This window comes from Capricornis sumatraensis, chromosome X (assembly GCF_032405125.1).
Source record: "Capricornis sumatraensis isolate serow.1 chromosome X, serow.2, whole genome shotgun sequence".
NCBI lineage: Eukaryota > Metazoa > Chordata > Mammalia > Artiodactyla > Bovidae > Capricornis > Capricornis sumatraensis.
This window is the reverse complement of record NC_091092.1, coordinates 18,355,228-18,370,589: the sequence shown is the minus strand read 5'-3', so window position 1 is coordinate 18,370,589 and position 15,362 is coordinate 18,355,228. Positions and strand designations below refer to the sequence as shown.

At 40.2% G+C, this 15,362-nt stretch overlaps 1 protein-coding gene across 4 annotated transcripts in view; it reads right to left on the bottom strand.

The window, feature by feature from the left end:
• The window catches only part of PAK3 (p21 (RAC1) activated kinase 3), a 92,973-nt gene that overhangs the window by 66,431 nt on the left and 11,180 nt on the right, over positions 1–15,362 (bottom strand). For 2 of the 4 annotated variants that reach the window (XM_068963368.1, XM_068963370.1), the window contains exons 2-3: positions 2,909–3,009; positions 220–282 (exon numbers count right to left, since the gene is read on the bottom strand). In XM_068963368.1, coding sequence (XP_068819469.1) covers positions 220–282; positions 2,909–3,009 — 164 coding nt within the window. The remainder of the gene's footprint in view (positions 1–219; positions 283–2,908; positions 3,010–15,362) is intronic. The other 2 variants (XM_068963371.1, XM_068963372.1) reach the window with 1 other exon arrangement.

Sequence of the window (15,362 nt, the reverse complement as noted above, 5' to 3'; positions counted from 1 at the left end):
AATTGAGGTACAAACCCCAGAAGTCAGATAGCTCATGAAGACCTAGACGTGTGAGCATCAGAAGCAGGAGCACATGTCAAGGCCTGACCATGTAGGTAATAACAACTAGATGTACATCAAGCTGGGGATTATCCAGTGTAGCCCAGGAGAATGGCAGCATGATACAACAGGCCAAGCATTTATCTTATCAGAAGAAATGATTATTTATATCACTCATACCATTTTTCCCTCTGATTGACTTGAAGCGACCGTCACAGGTCTAGATGTCTGGAAGGGGGAGTTCTGAAGTATTTGGGACAAAAATGGCAAGATAAAGGGTAAGGACTTGTAATAGTTTCATACCCCAAATCTCACCTCCCAACCAATAATTTTAACCTCAGGGTCCAAGTATACAAGATTTTATGGGCCAATTAGTCAAAGGATAAGCACCAAGCAATACGCCAAATCAGTGTCCAAATATTCTAAGTAACAGGCCCTTCGGACGCAACTGGACTAGATAGTTCAACCAATTGCTCAAAATTCAACCTCAGCAACTGCAGTGGGCAAATTGAGTAATATGTCCCTCCCCCTCCACATGCACACGCACATATACATAATCAATTAGTGGATTGGGGGCAATTAAGACTTAATTCTAAATCCTACCAATAAAATGACTTTTAAAAACTTATTATCGTTTGGTATTGTTAAAGTCAGTAAATATAAATCACAGGTTAAGATGGTAAAAAAAAGAATTTGGTATTAAAAAAAATAATGTGGGGTCAGACAGTTATAAAAGATTATCATGATGACAATAAAGTACGTCAGATTTCCAAATTTAGCCTGTGTCTTATCCACATTCAATGGATTTCTAACAACTGCATCAAACACTTTATTTCAATATCAGATTTTTGAGAAGAGGGGAAAAGTTATTGTTTGGTTTGGTTTAGTTGCATTGAGCTGTTTTTCATGATTGGAAAGACTGCCCATCACATATTGCTACCCCACACCTCTCTGATTGGTTCTTTGGGTTCTAATTGATAGCAAAGTGAAAACAACCGATCTACAGTCAGCAAAATGCTGTGATTCACTTTCTTTCATTTCCATTCAAAACCCATAAAGAACAAAGGAAAGAAAAGACAGAAAAATTGTATCATAAGATGTCAGACAAGTAAGAAAAAGTGAAAAAATATTTAAAAATTGGAAAGGAACCAGACTATATCACATGAGAATAGTGGAGGGGAAGTTTTTCACATCCAAAAACAAAAAGGAAGAATAAAAGAAAAGAGAAATATGAAATAAGACAATAAAAGGGAAGAAAAGCACATAGAAAACAAAAAGGTCAAAGCTGGGAAAGAGAGCTCTTAAATAAGTGAAGTATTTTAAGAGAAAACTTGTAATGATTAAGTGCTTTTACTGTTTCAAACGTCAGAAAAAAAGTCATCTCTTTACGATTATTTTTAAAATCTAAACTTGTTCAGATTATTCAAAATATCAATATATAACGATTTGTTGGTTTTGGTGGTGGTGATAACAGTGGTAGCAGTGACAGTGAGGTTACATTTTCTAAGTGTAGCTAACAGAATATTCTCAAATATGGCAAAGAACAGAGACTGGGCTCAAATTCAAAGCTATTTAAATAATGTCTCTGATTTCAGTGATGAAATTGGTTAAACCATTATCTCAACTTTATTAATGTCAGCACTTCTTAACGTTCTCTTCTACTTGCTACTGAGAACATACAATAAGTTTATATCATTTTACAAGACTAAGATGTTTAATCAATTTCCATTTCATTCTCACACAGCTTACTTTTGGAATTAAGAAAAAAGATAACTTGCCTGTTAATTTAGAAACATGGTTTGATTCTCTAAATCAAATTAATTTGTTCCTTCTTTTCAAAAATTTAATCTTATGACAAAGTCTACTCACTAACCATCATGTTATGAAATAGGAAATTTACTTATTTAATATCTAAATTTCTCTCTGGTTTAAGAAGCCAAGAATCAATGGAGATGGTTCTATCAAAGATTTTTTTTCCAGAATGCATTCAAAATTACTTATTATCTCAGAATGCACATTTTGACTGAGGTCCTTACTAGTATGAAAAAGTACTTGATCTTCCTGAGGACATATTTCTACCTATATCTTTTCCTTTATCCATCTAAAAGAAAAATGCTAGATCTTAAAAAACAAACAAACAAACAAACAAAACAGGCGTAATATATCAGATCTGAAATTATGTGCCATTTGGGCACTACCAATATCCAAAGAAAGACTGGATCTATAGCTATAGCCTTTCTGGGAAATTCTTATTGGTATTTATTATATATACAAATATAAAGTAAGTATATAACCACTAAAGCACACAATACACCCATCAATATTTCTTTCTGAAACATGAGGTTTGTTGTTTTGAATGTCTATAAAATATACCTGTATATAAGCATAAAAATAAGCTATGTTGTTGAAATCAAAGGGAAAAAAGGTCAGTTTTACAGAGATTTTTGGTTAGTGTGGTTAATTTATCTAGGTAATCCAGGATCCAATGTAAAGCCTGAATTATTCAGATAGACTGTCCTCATTGGCCAAGTTGAGTCAATGGCTCTCAGATTCACTTCAAGTGATAAAGAACAATCTCAAGTTGAGTCTATCTAGACTATGCTTCCTGTGCCATAGGAAATTAGCATTTTTAATCAAGTTGAAGGCTAACCACAATTAGACATTTTTGTCACGATGAACAAAATAATTTTGCCAATTCTTAAAGCCACTCTCTAGTTCCACCTGTGATAGTCTAGGCAAAGTCCATCTTCCTTGAAGTCACCAAAAACATCAAGTCTGATATTTTGGGACATGGCAATTCTTCTTTGAAACTGATTTTCACAAAGGAATTGTTTTATGCCTTACAAAACAAAATAAGAAGCTTACTTACAGTGAATTCCCCGGTGACTGCATCAAACCCAACATGAATCGTATGTTCAAAGTCTGAAGGAAGAGAGATCTCTGGGCGCTCTTTCTCTTTCTTCTTATTGGCTAAAGGCAAAATGTTAACATGTATTTATTTGGGATAAAGTTTTGGCATCCATAAGTTGTACAGTTAGGTTCATCAAAATAATTACAAAGCTGAATGACAATTGAGACCAATGCAATTATAACAATATTTAACTCCAGAATTTATAATTTTATATAAGTAAGTGGCTGAGAGCTGGACAAAATGTCAGGTTCAAATAATTTACAAATTTCCAAATCCAATTCAAACAAAACTTGTAGTCAAACTGATTTATATCTTTTACCAGTCTAATGATATAATCAACAGGTATCTAGGTAGATTGTATTTAACTGGCTTTGCTGAATCAAATATCACCTACTAAAGAAGGAATTCATTAGACTCAAGTAAAGCTAAGCTTTACTATTAGAAAGAACAAATAGAAAAGTGCTTAAACTATCTATAAGTGTTTATCTATTAAGCGTTTCTATGTTAAACCATAGCTAAATATTAAGTAACTAGAACTTTTAAAACTTACATGCTTACATTACAAAGCATATCTTAACAGATGCTTAGTCTTCTGTCAGTGAGAATATTATTGCAAATCAATAATATTGCAAGTCTCTCTTTATCATTAAAAATGTTTTAAATCATATCTTACCCAGAACATTGCTAGTGAAAAAACAAAGAATAAGAACAAATTGCTGCTTTTTACTGAATTAATTTCAGGTCATTCCTAGAAACAAAATTTCATGCAAAGATGGACACAATAAAGGACAGAAATGGTATGGACCTAACAGAAGCAGAAGATATTAAGAAGAGATGGCAAGAATACACACAAAAACTATACAAAAAAGATCTTCATGACCCAGATAATCCGACGGTGTGATCAGTAACCTAGAGCCAGACATTCTGGTATGAGAAGTCAAGTGGGCCTTAGGAAGCATCACTATGAACAAAGCTAGTGGAAGTGATGGAATTCCAGTTGAGCTATTTCAAATCCTAAAAGATGATGCTGTGAAAGTGCAGCACTCAATATGCCAGCAAATTTGGAAAACTCAGCAGTGGCCACAGGACTGGAAAAGGGCAGTTTTCATTCCAATCCCAAAGAAAGGCAATGGCAAAGAATGTTCAAACTACCACACAATTGTACTCATCTCACACACTAGCAAAGTAATGCTCAAATTCTCCAAGCCAGGCTTCAGCAATATGTGAACCGTGAACTTCTAAATGTTTAAGCTGGATTTAAAAAGGCAGAGGAACCAGAGATCAAATTGCCAACATCTGTTGAATCATTGAAAAAGCGAGAGTTCCAGAAAAACATCTACTTCTGTTTTATTGACTATGAGGATCATAATAAACTGTGGAACATTCTTCAAGAGATGGGAATACCAGACCACCTGATCTGCCTCCTGAGAAATCTGTATGCAGGTCAAGAAGCAACAGTTAGAACCAGACATGGAACAACAGACTGGTTCCAAATCAGGAAAGGAGTACATCAAGGCTGTATATTGTCACCCTGCTTATTGAACTTATATGCAGAGTACATCATGAGAAATGCTGGGCTGGATGAAGCACAAGCTGAAATCAAGATTGCCAGGAGAAATGTCAATAACCTCAGATATGCAGGTGACACTGACCTTATGGCAGAAAGTGAAGAACTAAAGAGCCTCTTGATGAAAGTGAAAGAGGAGATTGAAAAAGTTGGCCTAAAGCTCAACATTTAGAAAACTAAGGTCACGGCATCTGGTCCCATCACTTCATGGCAAACAGATGGGGAAACAATGGAAACAGTGACAGACTTTATTTTGGGGGTCTCCAAAATCACTGCAGATGGTGACTGCTGCCATAAAATTAAGACACTTGCTCCTTGGAAGAAATGTTATAACCAACCTAGACAGCATATTAAAAAGTAGAGACATTACTTTATCAACAAAGGTCCGTCTAGTCAAGGCTATGGTTTTTCCAGTAGTCACGGATGGATATGAGATTTGGAGTATAAAGAAAGCTGAGCACCAAAGAATTGATGCTTTTGAACTTCGGTGTTTGAGAAGACTCTTACAAGTCCCGAGGAAAGCAAAGAGATCCAACCTGTTTATCGTAAAGGAAATCAGTCCTGAATATTCATTGGAAGGACTGATGCTGAAGCTGAAACTCCAATACTTTGGCCACCTGGTGTGAAGAACTGACTCATTTATAAAGACCCTGATGCTGGGAAAGATTGAAGGTGGGAAAAGAAGGGGACAACAGAGGGTGAGACGGTTGGATGGCATCACTGACTCAATGGACATCAGTTTGAGTAATCTCTGGGAGTTGGTGATGAACAGAGAGGCCTGGTATGCTGCAGTCCATGGGGTTGCAAAGAGTCAGACACCACTGAGCAACTGAACTGAACTAGAAACTTCAAACCAATTCCGATATTTTGTAGCTATTCGTCCATGTCCTTATAAATTTTGTCATGGTAGCCATTCAAAATCATTGTCCTCAAGTAACAGATTTTTCATAGTGACACAATTATGAATAAATATTTCAATAACTAATAAGTCAAAAAACTTCAAAGGAATAATCACTGAAGAAATAAATTTGGGAACTGTAATGAAATTAGTCTATCTCAAAATGATCCCAGGAGGAAGTTATTGTGGAAACACTGTAAGATGGCATTTATATATCAGCAAATTTGAGTATGTATCTCTGCTATGGCTGCATTTCACAGTCAAAAAAGTAATAACCTCCTAATACAGGGTAAGTCAGCATGAACCAGTTTTGCCCACTTGAAACCAATCAACTTTAGAGCTGCCAGGGTGGCAAATTTAGAACATTCTGGTTCAAATAGATGTTTCCTTGCCCTGAATTTTAGACAACATTCAATTAACCATAATGGATTACTGGTTCTGTGGGTTATCCAGGATAAATTTAAAATTCAAAACATTTCATATCCAATGGTCACTCTTATGGCTTCTATTTGGGGACAGAGATATGGGACACAAATATGGAAATTCAAGAAGTAAGAGGATTAAGATACAAGATTAGGAAAGAAAGATTAGGCGGTCAGGGGGAGTGGGTGAGGGGGACAAGGGTCACTCAAAGTCTTTGCCTGGTCATGGAACACATTTAGGATTCATTTTGAAAAGTATACATGTGCCATCTAAATTCAATTCGGTATAGATTCCACATTTACAGTGAATCTATTTTATTGACTATCACTTTAACTGAACAATGAAGATTAGCATTTTCTGTAGGTGCTTCTACTTCCCTTGCATGTTTATAGACCATAACTACCACTTATAATTGTTCAACTACCACTTTTACTTGTCCAGAAAGGCAAACAAAACACTCAGCTTTCTGTTCTAGCCAGTCCACTGATCACCACTGATCACCCAGCTACTCTTGTAATCACTTTCTTATTTTCCTCTTTCCTGATCTCCCATTCATGTTGAACATGGCTAACCACCTTTCTGTTTCCTCGACAATGTGGTCTGATCCTCCTCCTCCCTAAGTAATCGTTTTTTAGTTGATGGGCATTTCTTATTCTGCCTTTCCTTTCCTAGTACAGTCTTTGGCATTCATTTCTCTTGGATGGCATTCACTCCCAGATACTAACTCATGTTGGGTAGTTTCCTAATCTGTGGTTGGCAGGGGTAGATATAGATTTTGTGGGTACAAAGACTTTATGTGATTTGAGAGGAATATTCCCTTTAAGTAAAAACAATACAAAAATGGTAGGACTGCTTCAAGAGCCTTGGAAGAATCCCAAGTGAGAAACTGAAGAAGCAGCTGTATTTACTTCACAGTAAATCTACTGGTGGTTGGTGACCATTCTGGTATCAAAGACCAGTATGAAAAAATCTAAAGAAAGCGGTGGTACTTCTGTCTACAAAATTAGATTATACACACATAGACACACTTCTGAATATAACTTCAGAGGCTCAAAATTTCCCTAGGATCCAGGTTAAGAACCCCTAGCTTAGGCTATATCTTTAATCATGATATCAATTTGCATTCATGATCTCTCTTGTCAGCAAACAGGCTCTCCTTATTTCTCTGTTAGCAACGGCAGCACAATTGAAGCATGTTGACTGAGATGTAAATAAGTGTTAGTTGCTCAGTCGTGCCCAACTCTTTGCGACCCCATGGACTGCAGCCCACAAGGCTCCTCTGTCCATGAGATTTTCCAGGCAAGGATACTTGAGTAGGTTGCCATTTCCTTCTCCAGGAGATCTTCCCAACCCGGGGATCGAACCCATGTCTCCTGCACTGCAGGCAGATTCTTTACCGACTGAGCTACAAGGGCAGCTCCACTACTTAAGCTGAATGATGAGAATCAGCTTAATGGTGTCTCCCTAAGGCCACCTGATTGCCAGTCCCTTACCAGCCTAATTATGCCATTCTCATCATGTAGCACTAATTATAACAGAGGCAGGACATCCAAACTGCTCCTCCTTCAGTGTCCATGTTCTCAGTGAAATGATAACCACTCACTGCCCAGCTCAGAGAAGGATTAAGGCCTTGGACTCCTCCCCTTTGGGAGACTCTAAGCAATGAAAAGATTATGACTCTCTCTCTCAAATAAAAACAATCCTACTTCATAAAAAAGGTAAGGAAGCCACAAAAGTTCTGATGTTCCTATGATGATTAACTTGTCTAACTACTGTATATCCCAAACCAAAATGTTTTCACATTTTGGGTGCCCTAATTTGCTGGGTCTTAGACACATGCTTACTCTGGCTATTGGGTATTTCAATACTGGCCCAACTGCTCAAATCCTAAATTTGGGAGCTTCTTTGACTCCTTCGTTAATTCAATTTAATCAGTCATCAGGTTCTAACTCATTTTGGATCCATCTTCTTTCTTTCATCTCCACAAATCATCATCATCTTAGTCCAAGGCACCAGCATTTTTCACCAGGTCTTACTATCTCCAATTTTGCCCTCTGTGATTCATTACTCTGTGGCCAGAATAATCTTTTTGGAATATATGTATCTGACCACATTCCTGCCTTTAAGACCCCGCATTATCCAGAGATCATGTGAGCCAAGGGCCTGCATGATCTGCCCCTGGCTTACCTCTCCACTGTCTATTCTTGCTGTGGCCCCCACTATTCCTTATCCATTTCATACTCCCTCAACTGCCAGCTTCTCTCTTACTGCCAAGCTTTTACACGTGCTAGGCTGAGGCCTGGAAAGCCTGACTTCTTACCACACGCCTCTGCTTTGTGTGGACAACTCCCATTAATCCTTACTCTTGAAGACTCATTCTTGCATTCTCTCTCCTTTGGCAAGACTTTTGGTATCTTCCTTCTGCAGACAAAGTTAAATGCCCTTCTCTTCCTGCTCCCATAGAGTGACCCAGTGTATAATCTGAGCTTGGCCCTGATTATCACTGCATTTTCATTTCTTCTTTACATACCTATCTCTGTAGCTAAAATTTGAGACACTTGACAGCAGAGACTGTATCTTACTCATTCTCACATTTCCTAGCACACAGCTTACACCTGCACACATAGTCACTAGCATTTAGAGAATATTTGCCACGTGCAGAGTGTTTCTAGGGTTATCTCATTTAATTTCAACCACAATTTTATAAGGCAGAGCTGCTCAGCTGGTAAAGAATCCGCCTGCCAATGCAGGAGACACAAGAGAGGCAGGTTCGATCCCGAGGGGTTGGGAAGATCCCCTGGAGAAGTAAATGGCAACCCACTCCAGTATTCTTGCCTGGAAAATTCCATGGACAGAGGAGCCTGGCAGGCTACAGTCCATGGGGTCACAAAGAGTCGGATATGACTTAGTGAGCGTGCACTCACACACATACACACACACACACACACACATTGTTGTATAGATGAAGAAAGTGAGACTCAATGAAGTTAAACCACATATGCAGGATTCAACAGCCGACAGAGCCAGGATTTGAATCTAGATCCCAGCTGTGTCCACAGAACCTACGCTCTTAATAGTTGCACTGTTTATTATTCAGGCTTTCCTGGTGGCTCAGAAGGTAAAATAATCTGCCTGCAATGCAGGAGACCCAGGTTCAATCCCTGGGTTGGGAACATCCTCTGGAGAGGGAAATGGCAACCCACTTCAGTATTCTTGAGTATTCTTCAGTATTCTTGCCTGGAGAATCCCCATGGACAGAGGAGCCTGGTGGGCTACAGTCCAAGGGGTCACAAAAAGTTGGACATGACTGAGCAACTTCAAAATTTATTATTCAGTATCATTTAAAAAAAATCAATAGATTTGAGCCTAATGTTCAGCAAATGTTCAATGACTGGATCCTAAGTTAGAACTTTTTTCTTTCTTTTTCTTTTAAGGAATACTAAAAATGTCTGTATCTCCTCTAGAAGATTCTCAGAGAACTGGTTGTTTATATTAAGATTCAGCCTAACCTGAATCTTGCGCTCATAAGATGCAGTCTGTTCAGCTCTGGATTGATATTTGCAGAGAGCAGAAGCCCAAAGAAGAAGCACCACTTTGTAAGACTATCAACCATATTCTATCGGAACCTAGAACAAAGGTCACAAATTGCTGACTAGACCACAAATCACAAATGGTGTTTAGTACTGGGACCCTCTGCATGTGTATGGGTTCTGGCTGTAACTCCAGGGGTCAGCTAGTCTCTCCAGAGTCTTTCATCTTGACATCTTTCTCCGTCCCCCTACATTTTAAAGGAGAAATCATCTGCCATCTCCTATATTCTTCACTCCAATGTTTTGCATTTCCTCTAGTGACTAGGGCTTACTTCATTAAAATCCCTCTACACCTTCACTCCAACCTCTTCATTAAAGGCACTGTTTACTTCCTGCCTTAGGTTCTCAAACCTCACTATGCATCACTTTTGTGTGGGAAACTTCAAAAAAGTCAGAGAGTGAGTGAGAGAGAGAGAGAGAGAGTTGGAGAGGTGGTGGAGAGAGATTTCAGAGCCCTACTGCTAGAGATTCAGATTTACTCTGGGGTTGTCCCCAGAATCGTTGATTTTTAAAGGCCCTCCAGTATTTCCTTAAGCAGCTGGGGTTGAGAAAAATCATTTTAAACCCTGCTATCCAACGAAGGTATCACTTTCTCAGATAATCCTGATGGACGCTGATCATTCTTCCCCATTCCATGTCTTTAGGGCAATGGAGAAGGGCAGAGTTGCCTCATTTTTATTCCAAATTGTTTGAGATAAGCAATTCTGCACTTGTATACAAAGCCCCCTCCTTTGAGGTCACTGCCATTTAGTTCTCCTGGCCATGTCCCCTTTATCACTGACTTTGGCTCCCAGTATTCTTTCCAACACTAAGTGCTGCCATCTTGCTGTTAAACATAATATACAGATGGGCACCTCTGTCACACACAGCCTCTCCTTTTAAGTCCTTGATGCCCCTCAGCTTTAATGAACTTCATCTCCTTTCCACTCGTTCAATCCATTCCCATGGCCACCATTACATGAGTGGTTCTTAACCAGGGCTGCTCATCAGAATAACCTGTAGAGTTTCACAAAAATCTGAATATCTTGAGCCCACTCAGAACCTACCCTATCAGAATTTCTGAAAGGGAGGCCTGGGCGAATGATATTTTGAAGCACCATAGATGATGTGCAGAATGGAGAATCACAGCTATCTCAGGCCTTTTCATTATCCAGAATGACCCTTTCTCTGTAATGTTCTCTCAGATAACTCTGTTATCTTATTCTCTGGGCCCAGCTTTCTCACTCTTTCATGTCATTACTCCTATTTTACTTATTCTTTGATTTCAATAAAACCTCTAATTTCTGGATCCTTCCATTTTTAGCCAACTGCTCAGCTTCCTCCTGGCCTAGACTCTACAGTACATCATTTAAACTGCCCTTAAGCCACTACCCTGGAAACTATGCTCCTTTGACCTCCTCTTTCAACTCTCCAACAAAACTTTACCCTGATAGAATCTAGCCATGAAACCTCCATTTCCATACCGAGGCTGGTAAAGTTGTTGGGGGCAAAAATCACAACCATGTAGACTAGTGCTTACTATAAAGGTCATGGACCAGAGCTGGATCATCAGTGGTGCTTGCAACACCCTTCTTGGCCCTGGTCAACTTCCTTTCCCACTCCTCTTAGGGAATATTCTAGAATTTCACCACTTCGCTCAAACTTCTGCTTCATCCTCTCCTCCTCTACTTTCAGCATAAGAAATTCCTTCTACTTCACTGAAAAAACAGAGGCCATGAGTTTAGAACTCCTTTGACTTCACTTCCTGTCCCGCTCCTAGGAATGTATCTCCATTAGTAACATCTCCCTTCACATCTCACTGGAACACTGTCCTATCCTTCTACCTGAGGTTTATACGCTCACTGGTGCTCCTCTGTCCCTGTCCCTCTTATTTCTCCATGGGGCGGGGTCTCACTCCATTGATTATTTCCTATTTCTTCTTACATCTTCAGTCTCCTCCTCTCTACTGACACTTCCTATCTGGCTTTAAAAATACATGCTGAGATTTCTTTTGTCCTTAAAAATTAAAACTCCCTGCTACCACATAGCTTTCTTCAGTTGCTATAATCTCTCAACCATTTCTTCTCTAGCTTCAACTTCTTGAAAAGGCAATCTAGACTTCCTTAACCCTCACTCTTCAAACCACTGAAATGAATCTGAGGTCCCAAACTGATCTCCCTGAGATGGCCATTTTTCAGCCCTCACAGCCACTGACTTCAAGTCAAAACTGACACGCTGACTATGATCTTCACGAAACTAATGTCTCCCCACCATCTTTCACACAATTCTTTCCGAGAGTCTATTCGTACATTTCTGGGTCTTCTGTAGACTAACTAGTAGTCCCCAGGAGCTGTCCTAGGTCCTCATCTCTTATCATCAACACACTTTTCCCTTAGGTCACTTCATCTACTTGTGTGGTTTCAATTACTGTCTACTTTCAAGACTCCCCAGGTGGATCTCCTCTGACCCCATGGAGTTAAATGCCTATTGAACACCTTTATTTGGCTGCCTCACAGCCCCCTCACTTGAAATATTTTCAAAAGAAAACAAATTCTCAACTTCCTCTCCCCACCTACAAGAAGAAACTACAGTTCCTCTAGTGTTCCCCACCTCACTCTATTTAGCTGCTCTTGTCACCATCTGATTACTTGCCTGCATGCTATGCATGCTCAGTCAGTCATGTCTGACTCTCTGCAACCTCATGGATTGTAGCCCACCAGGCTCCTCTCTGGCCATGGCATTCTTCAGGCAAGAATACTGGAGTGGGTTGCCGTGCCCTCCTCCAGGGGATCTTCTTGACCCAAGGATCAAATCTGCATCTCTTGCATCTCCTGCATTGGCAGGCAGATTCTTTACCACTGAACCACCTGGGAAGCCTGATTAGTTGCCTAGTTCTATTAACACTTCCTCCTAAATATTCTCTCTGCATTGCTCTCTTTTATTCTTACAATACTGGCCCTTGGGTTAGGCCTCTGTCATTTCCCACCTGTGTGATTCACACAGCCTGACTTGACTTCTTTCATGACGCCCCCATCCTCTGCACCATCCACATTCATTCTTTTCCTGTGGCTACAGTGATATTTTGAAACACAAATCTGATATTATTTCCCTGCTTCAGTGTTGGCCCACTGCCTTCAGAATCATATCCAAAGCCCTTAGTATGACATATGTAAACCCTCGGGAACCCCCCCCAATTACTTTCACAGCTCCATCTCCTACCCTTCCCCTTAGCACTCTATGCACTAATTATGCTGAACTACCTGTAGTTATAGTCATAGAACCTCAACTAATACTATGTCATGCTTACTGCCTTCATAATTCTGTTCCTTGTATCTTAAATGCCACCCAACTCTTACATAGCTGGCTCTATTCCTTAAGACTCACCTCAGTTGAGTGGTCCCCTCCTCCAGGAAGCCTTCCCTAACTGCTCCTTCCCTCAGTCTTCAATAGACACCCCTCCTCAGTGCTTACTTCTCTATTGCACTTACCATGCTAAACTATACTCACTAACTGACTTGTATGCGTCCCTCGCTAGGCCATCAGTTCCTTCAAGGCAGGAACTGGGACTTACTCATCTCTGTACTCCAACGTTTATCTAGCCTGGTGCCTGATTCACTAAATATTTAATGAATAAGCAAATGAAAAAATGAATGGGTGAATGAATGACCTTCATTATATGAAATGAGACCCAATATATGGAGACAGGTCATGCCTATTTGCCATTATGTGTTCACGGATGAGGAGACACTTATCCAGTTTCCCCAAGAAGGCTGGAGGGGTGGGAGGGTATGTTTTAGAGTTGTGCTGGGTGGTGATGGCAGTGTTGCTGTTTTCCCCAACACTGGGGATGACCCTGTACTCATTCAGGCACACCTCTTGCCAGGTGCCATGTTGGGGTCAAAAGCATATATTGGTAACTCAGTTGTGCCGGGTTCAAGGTATAGCAAAGCAACCAATTCTCCCCTGGACAAAATCCCAGGGCAGTGCTACGCTTGCCTTCAGAAAGCATTTTAGAAAACTGTCACCTGAGTCGTCTTTGTTGTAGGAGTTCCATTTGTCATCTTCCCCTAAAATTCCTGGAAGTTTTTTTGGACCTTCTCTGGATGTCATGGTCACATGCAGAATTATTTTTTAGAACACTACCTAGTTCCTTCAAAGCAGAGCATGGAGGAAAAGAAAAGGAATAACAGAGGACAGACAGAGAAACACTTTCCTATATAAATTTGGCCTAAAAGCATAGAACAATCATTATTTTTAGAAAAGCAATGGAAAGCATGCAAAATTACAATGTATGGCATAAGGAAAAAGTGACACTGAAAGCCATAATAATACAGAAAGATTAAAAAAACAAAATATTATATAAAACATTTTTAAAATGCAGAAACAATTTTTCCAAAGGGGGGGAAGAAACCACAGAGGCTGACTAGTTCTAAACAGCAAGCATTTCACAACCTTGCCTCTGAGGAACAATGCTTGCTAGGGTCTTGGCCCCCTTTCCTCGGAACCAGTCAGTGGGTCAGTTAACCAGTAGACTTGGAATTGTGGATCAGTGAGGTGACAGATTGGACTGGGTGACTCATTGGGAACCTAAGGAATGTTCAAAATGTGTGATCTCGTTGGGGAAATAGGCTTAGAAAACATGAAACAGTTTGACAGAAGACAACAAAATTCTGTAAAGCAATTATCCTTCAATTAAAAAATAAATTAATTTAAAAAAAGAAAGAGAAACCGATACTACCAGACTAAAGGAAATTTGGTGCTAAGTTGGGAAGAACAGAGTATAAAGCCTGTTGTATGTCCAAAGAAAAGAAGATCAGAGAACTCTGTGGTGGAGACTGAGGGCTTACTGGAGAGGAAAGAGGGCTTGAGAGATGGGTCTTAAAGAAGGGGTAGGCAGGAAAGGTAAGGCATCTCAAGCAGGAGAAATAGGAGAAGCAAAGCTTGGACATTGGAATATCTATAGCACACTGATGAGGAACTGAGAAGAAAGAAGAGTAAATGGATCAGATATAGTCTTAGAAATCAGGAAGAAAGAAGAAATTGGACAGTCATAGAGTGTGCTTGGAAAGGCTTTTGAGCAGATGGATGCGATGATGAAAAAGGTGTCTACTGTAAGACAAACCAGGTAGCTTTGTGCCACTCGGTACACATGGGATGATGGGGGCAGGCTTCAAAATGGCTGTTCTTTCACACAGGCTGAGGAAGAAAATGAATGGTGGGGATGGAATCGGAAGATCCATCTGCCACTGCATCTATTGCCTTGGAGATCACCTGCTGGGCATTTTCTATGTAAACTGTGTGTGCGTGTGTCTGATTTCTGCACCCAAATCGAAAATGACCTGAGGACAGAGAACCTTGTCTTACAGGTAGGATCCCCCCACGACCCTCAGCACAGAGCGAGACACATAAAAAGCAGACACCAATCTTTTCTGAGTAAAATATGTAAGTAAACTGCAAAAGATGCTCCTGCTGCTGCTACTGCTCAGTCTCTTCAGTCGTGTCCGACTCTGTGCGACCCCATAGACGGCAGCCCACCAGGCTCCCCCGTCCCTGGGATTCTCCAGGCAAGAACACAAGCCTATATTGACATCCAATTCTGTTCTATCTCATTTTTAAACTGAGGTAGCTAATAAACTAGCTCCGGGCTCAAAATCAGCATGCAGCTCAGATTGAATTGGCTGGTTGCACACAGGTCTCTATCAGGTGAGCTTCCATTAAGTTCATTTGAGACCAAGGAGGTCTAATAACATATTTCACTAGGAGGCTTGTACTGGAGTTGCAGCCCTCCTAGGAGGGTCGCTTGTCCTACAACCCCTAGCTTGACACTAGAAGCCCTCTCCTGCTCCCCCAACCCAGGAGCAATCTGTACTCAGTGTTGTGTGTTCCTGAAGCCACATAACTTGTGTGGACAGAGAGGTCATTTCCGGCAGGGCTAGTTGAGGTGGCTGGGTTAGA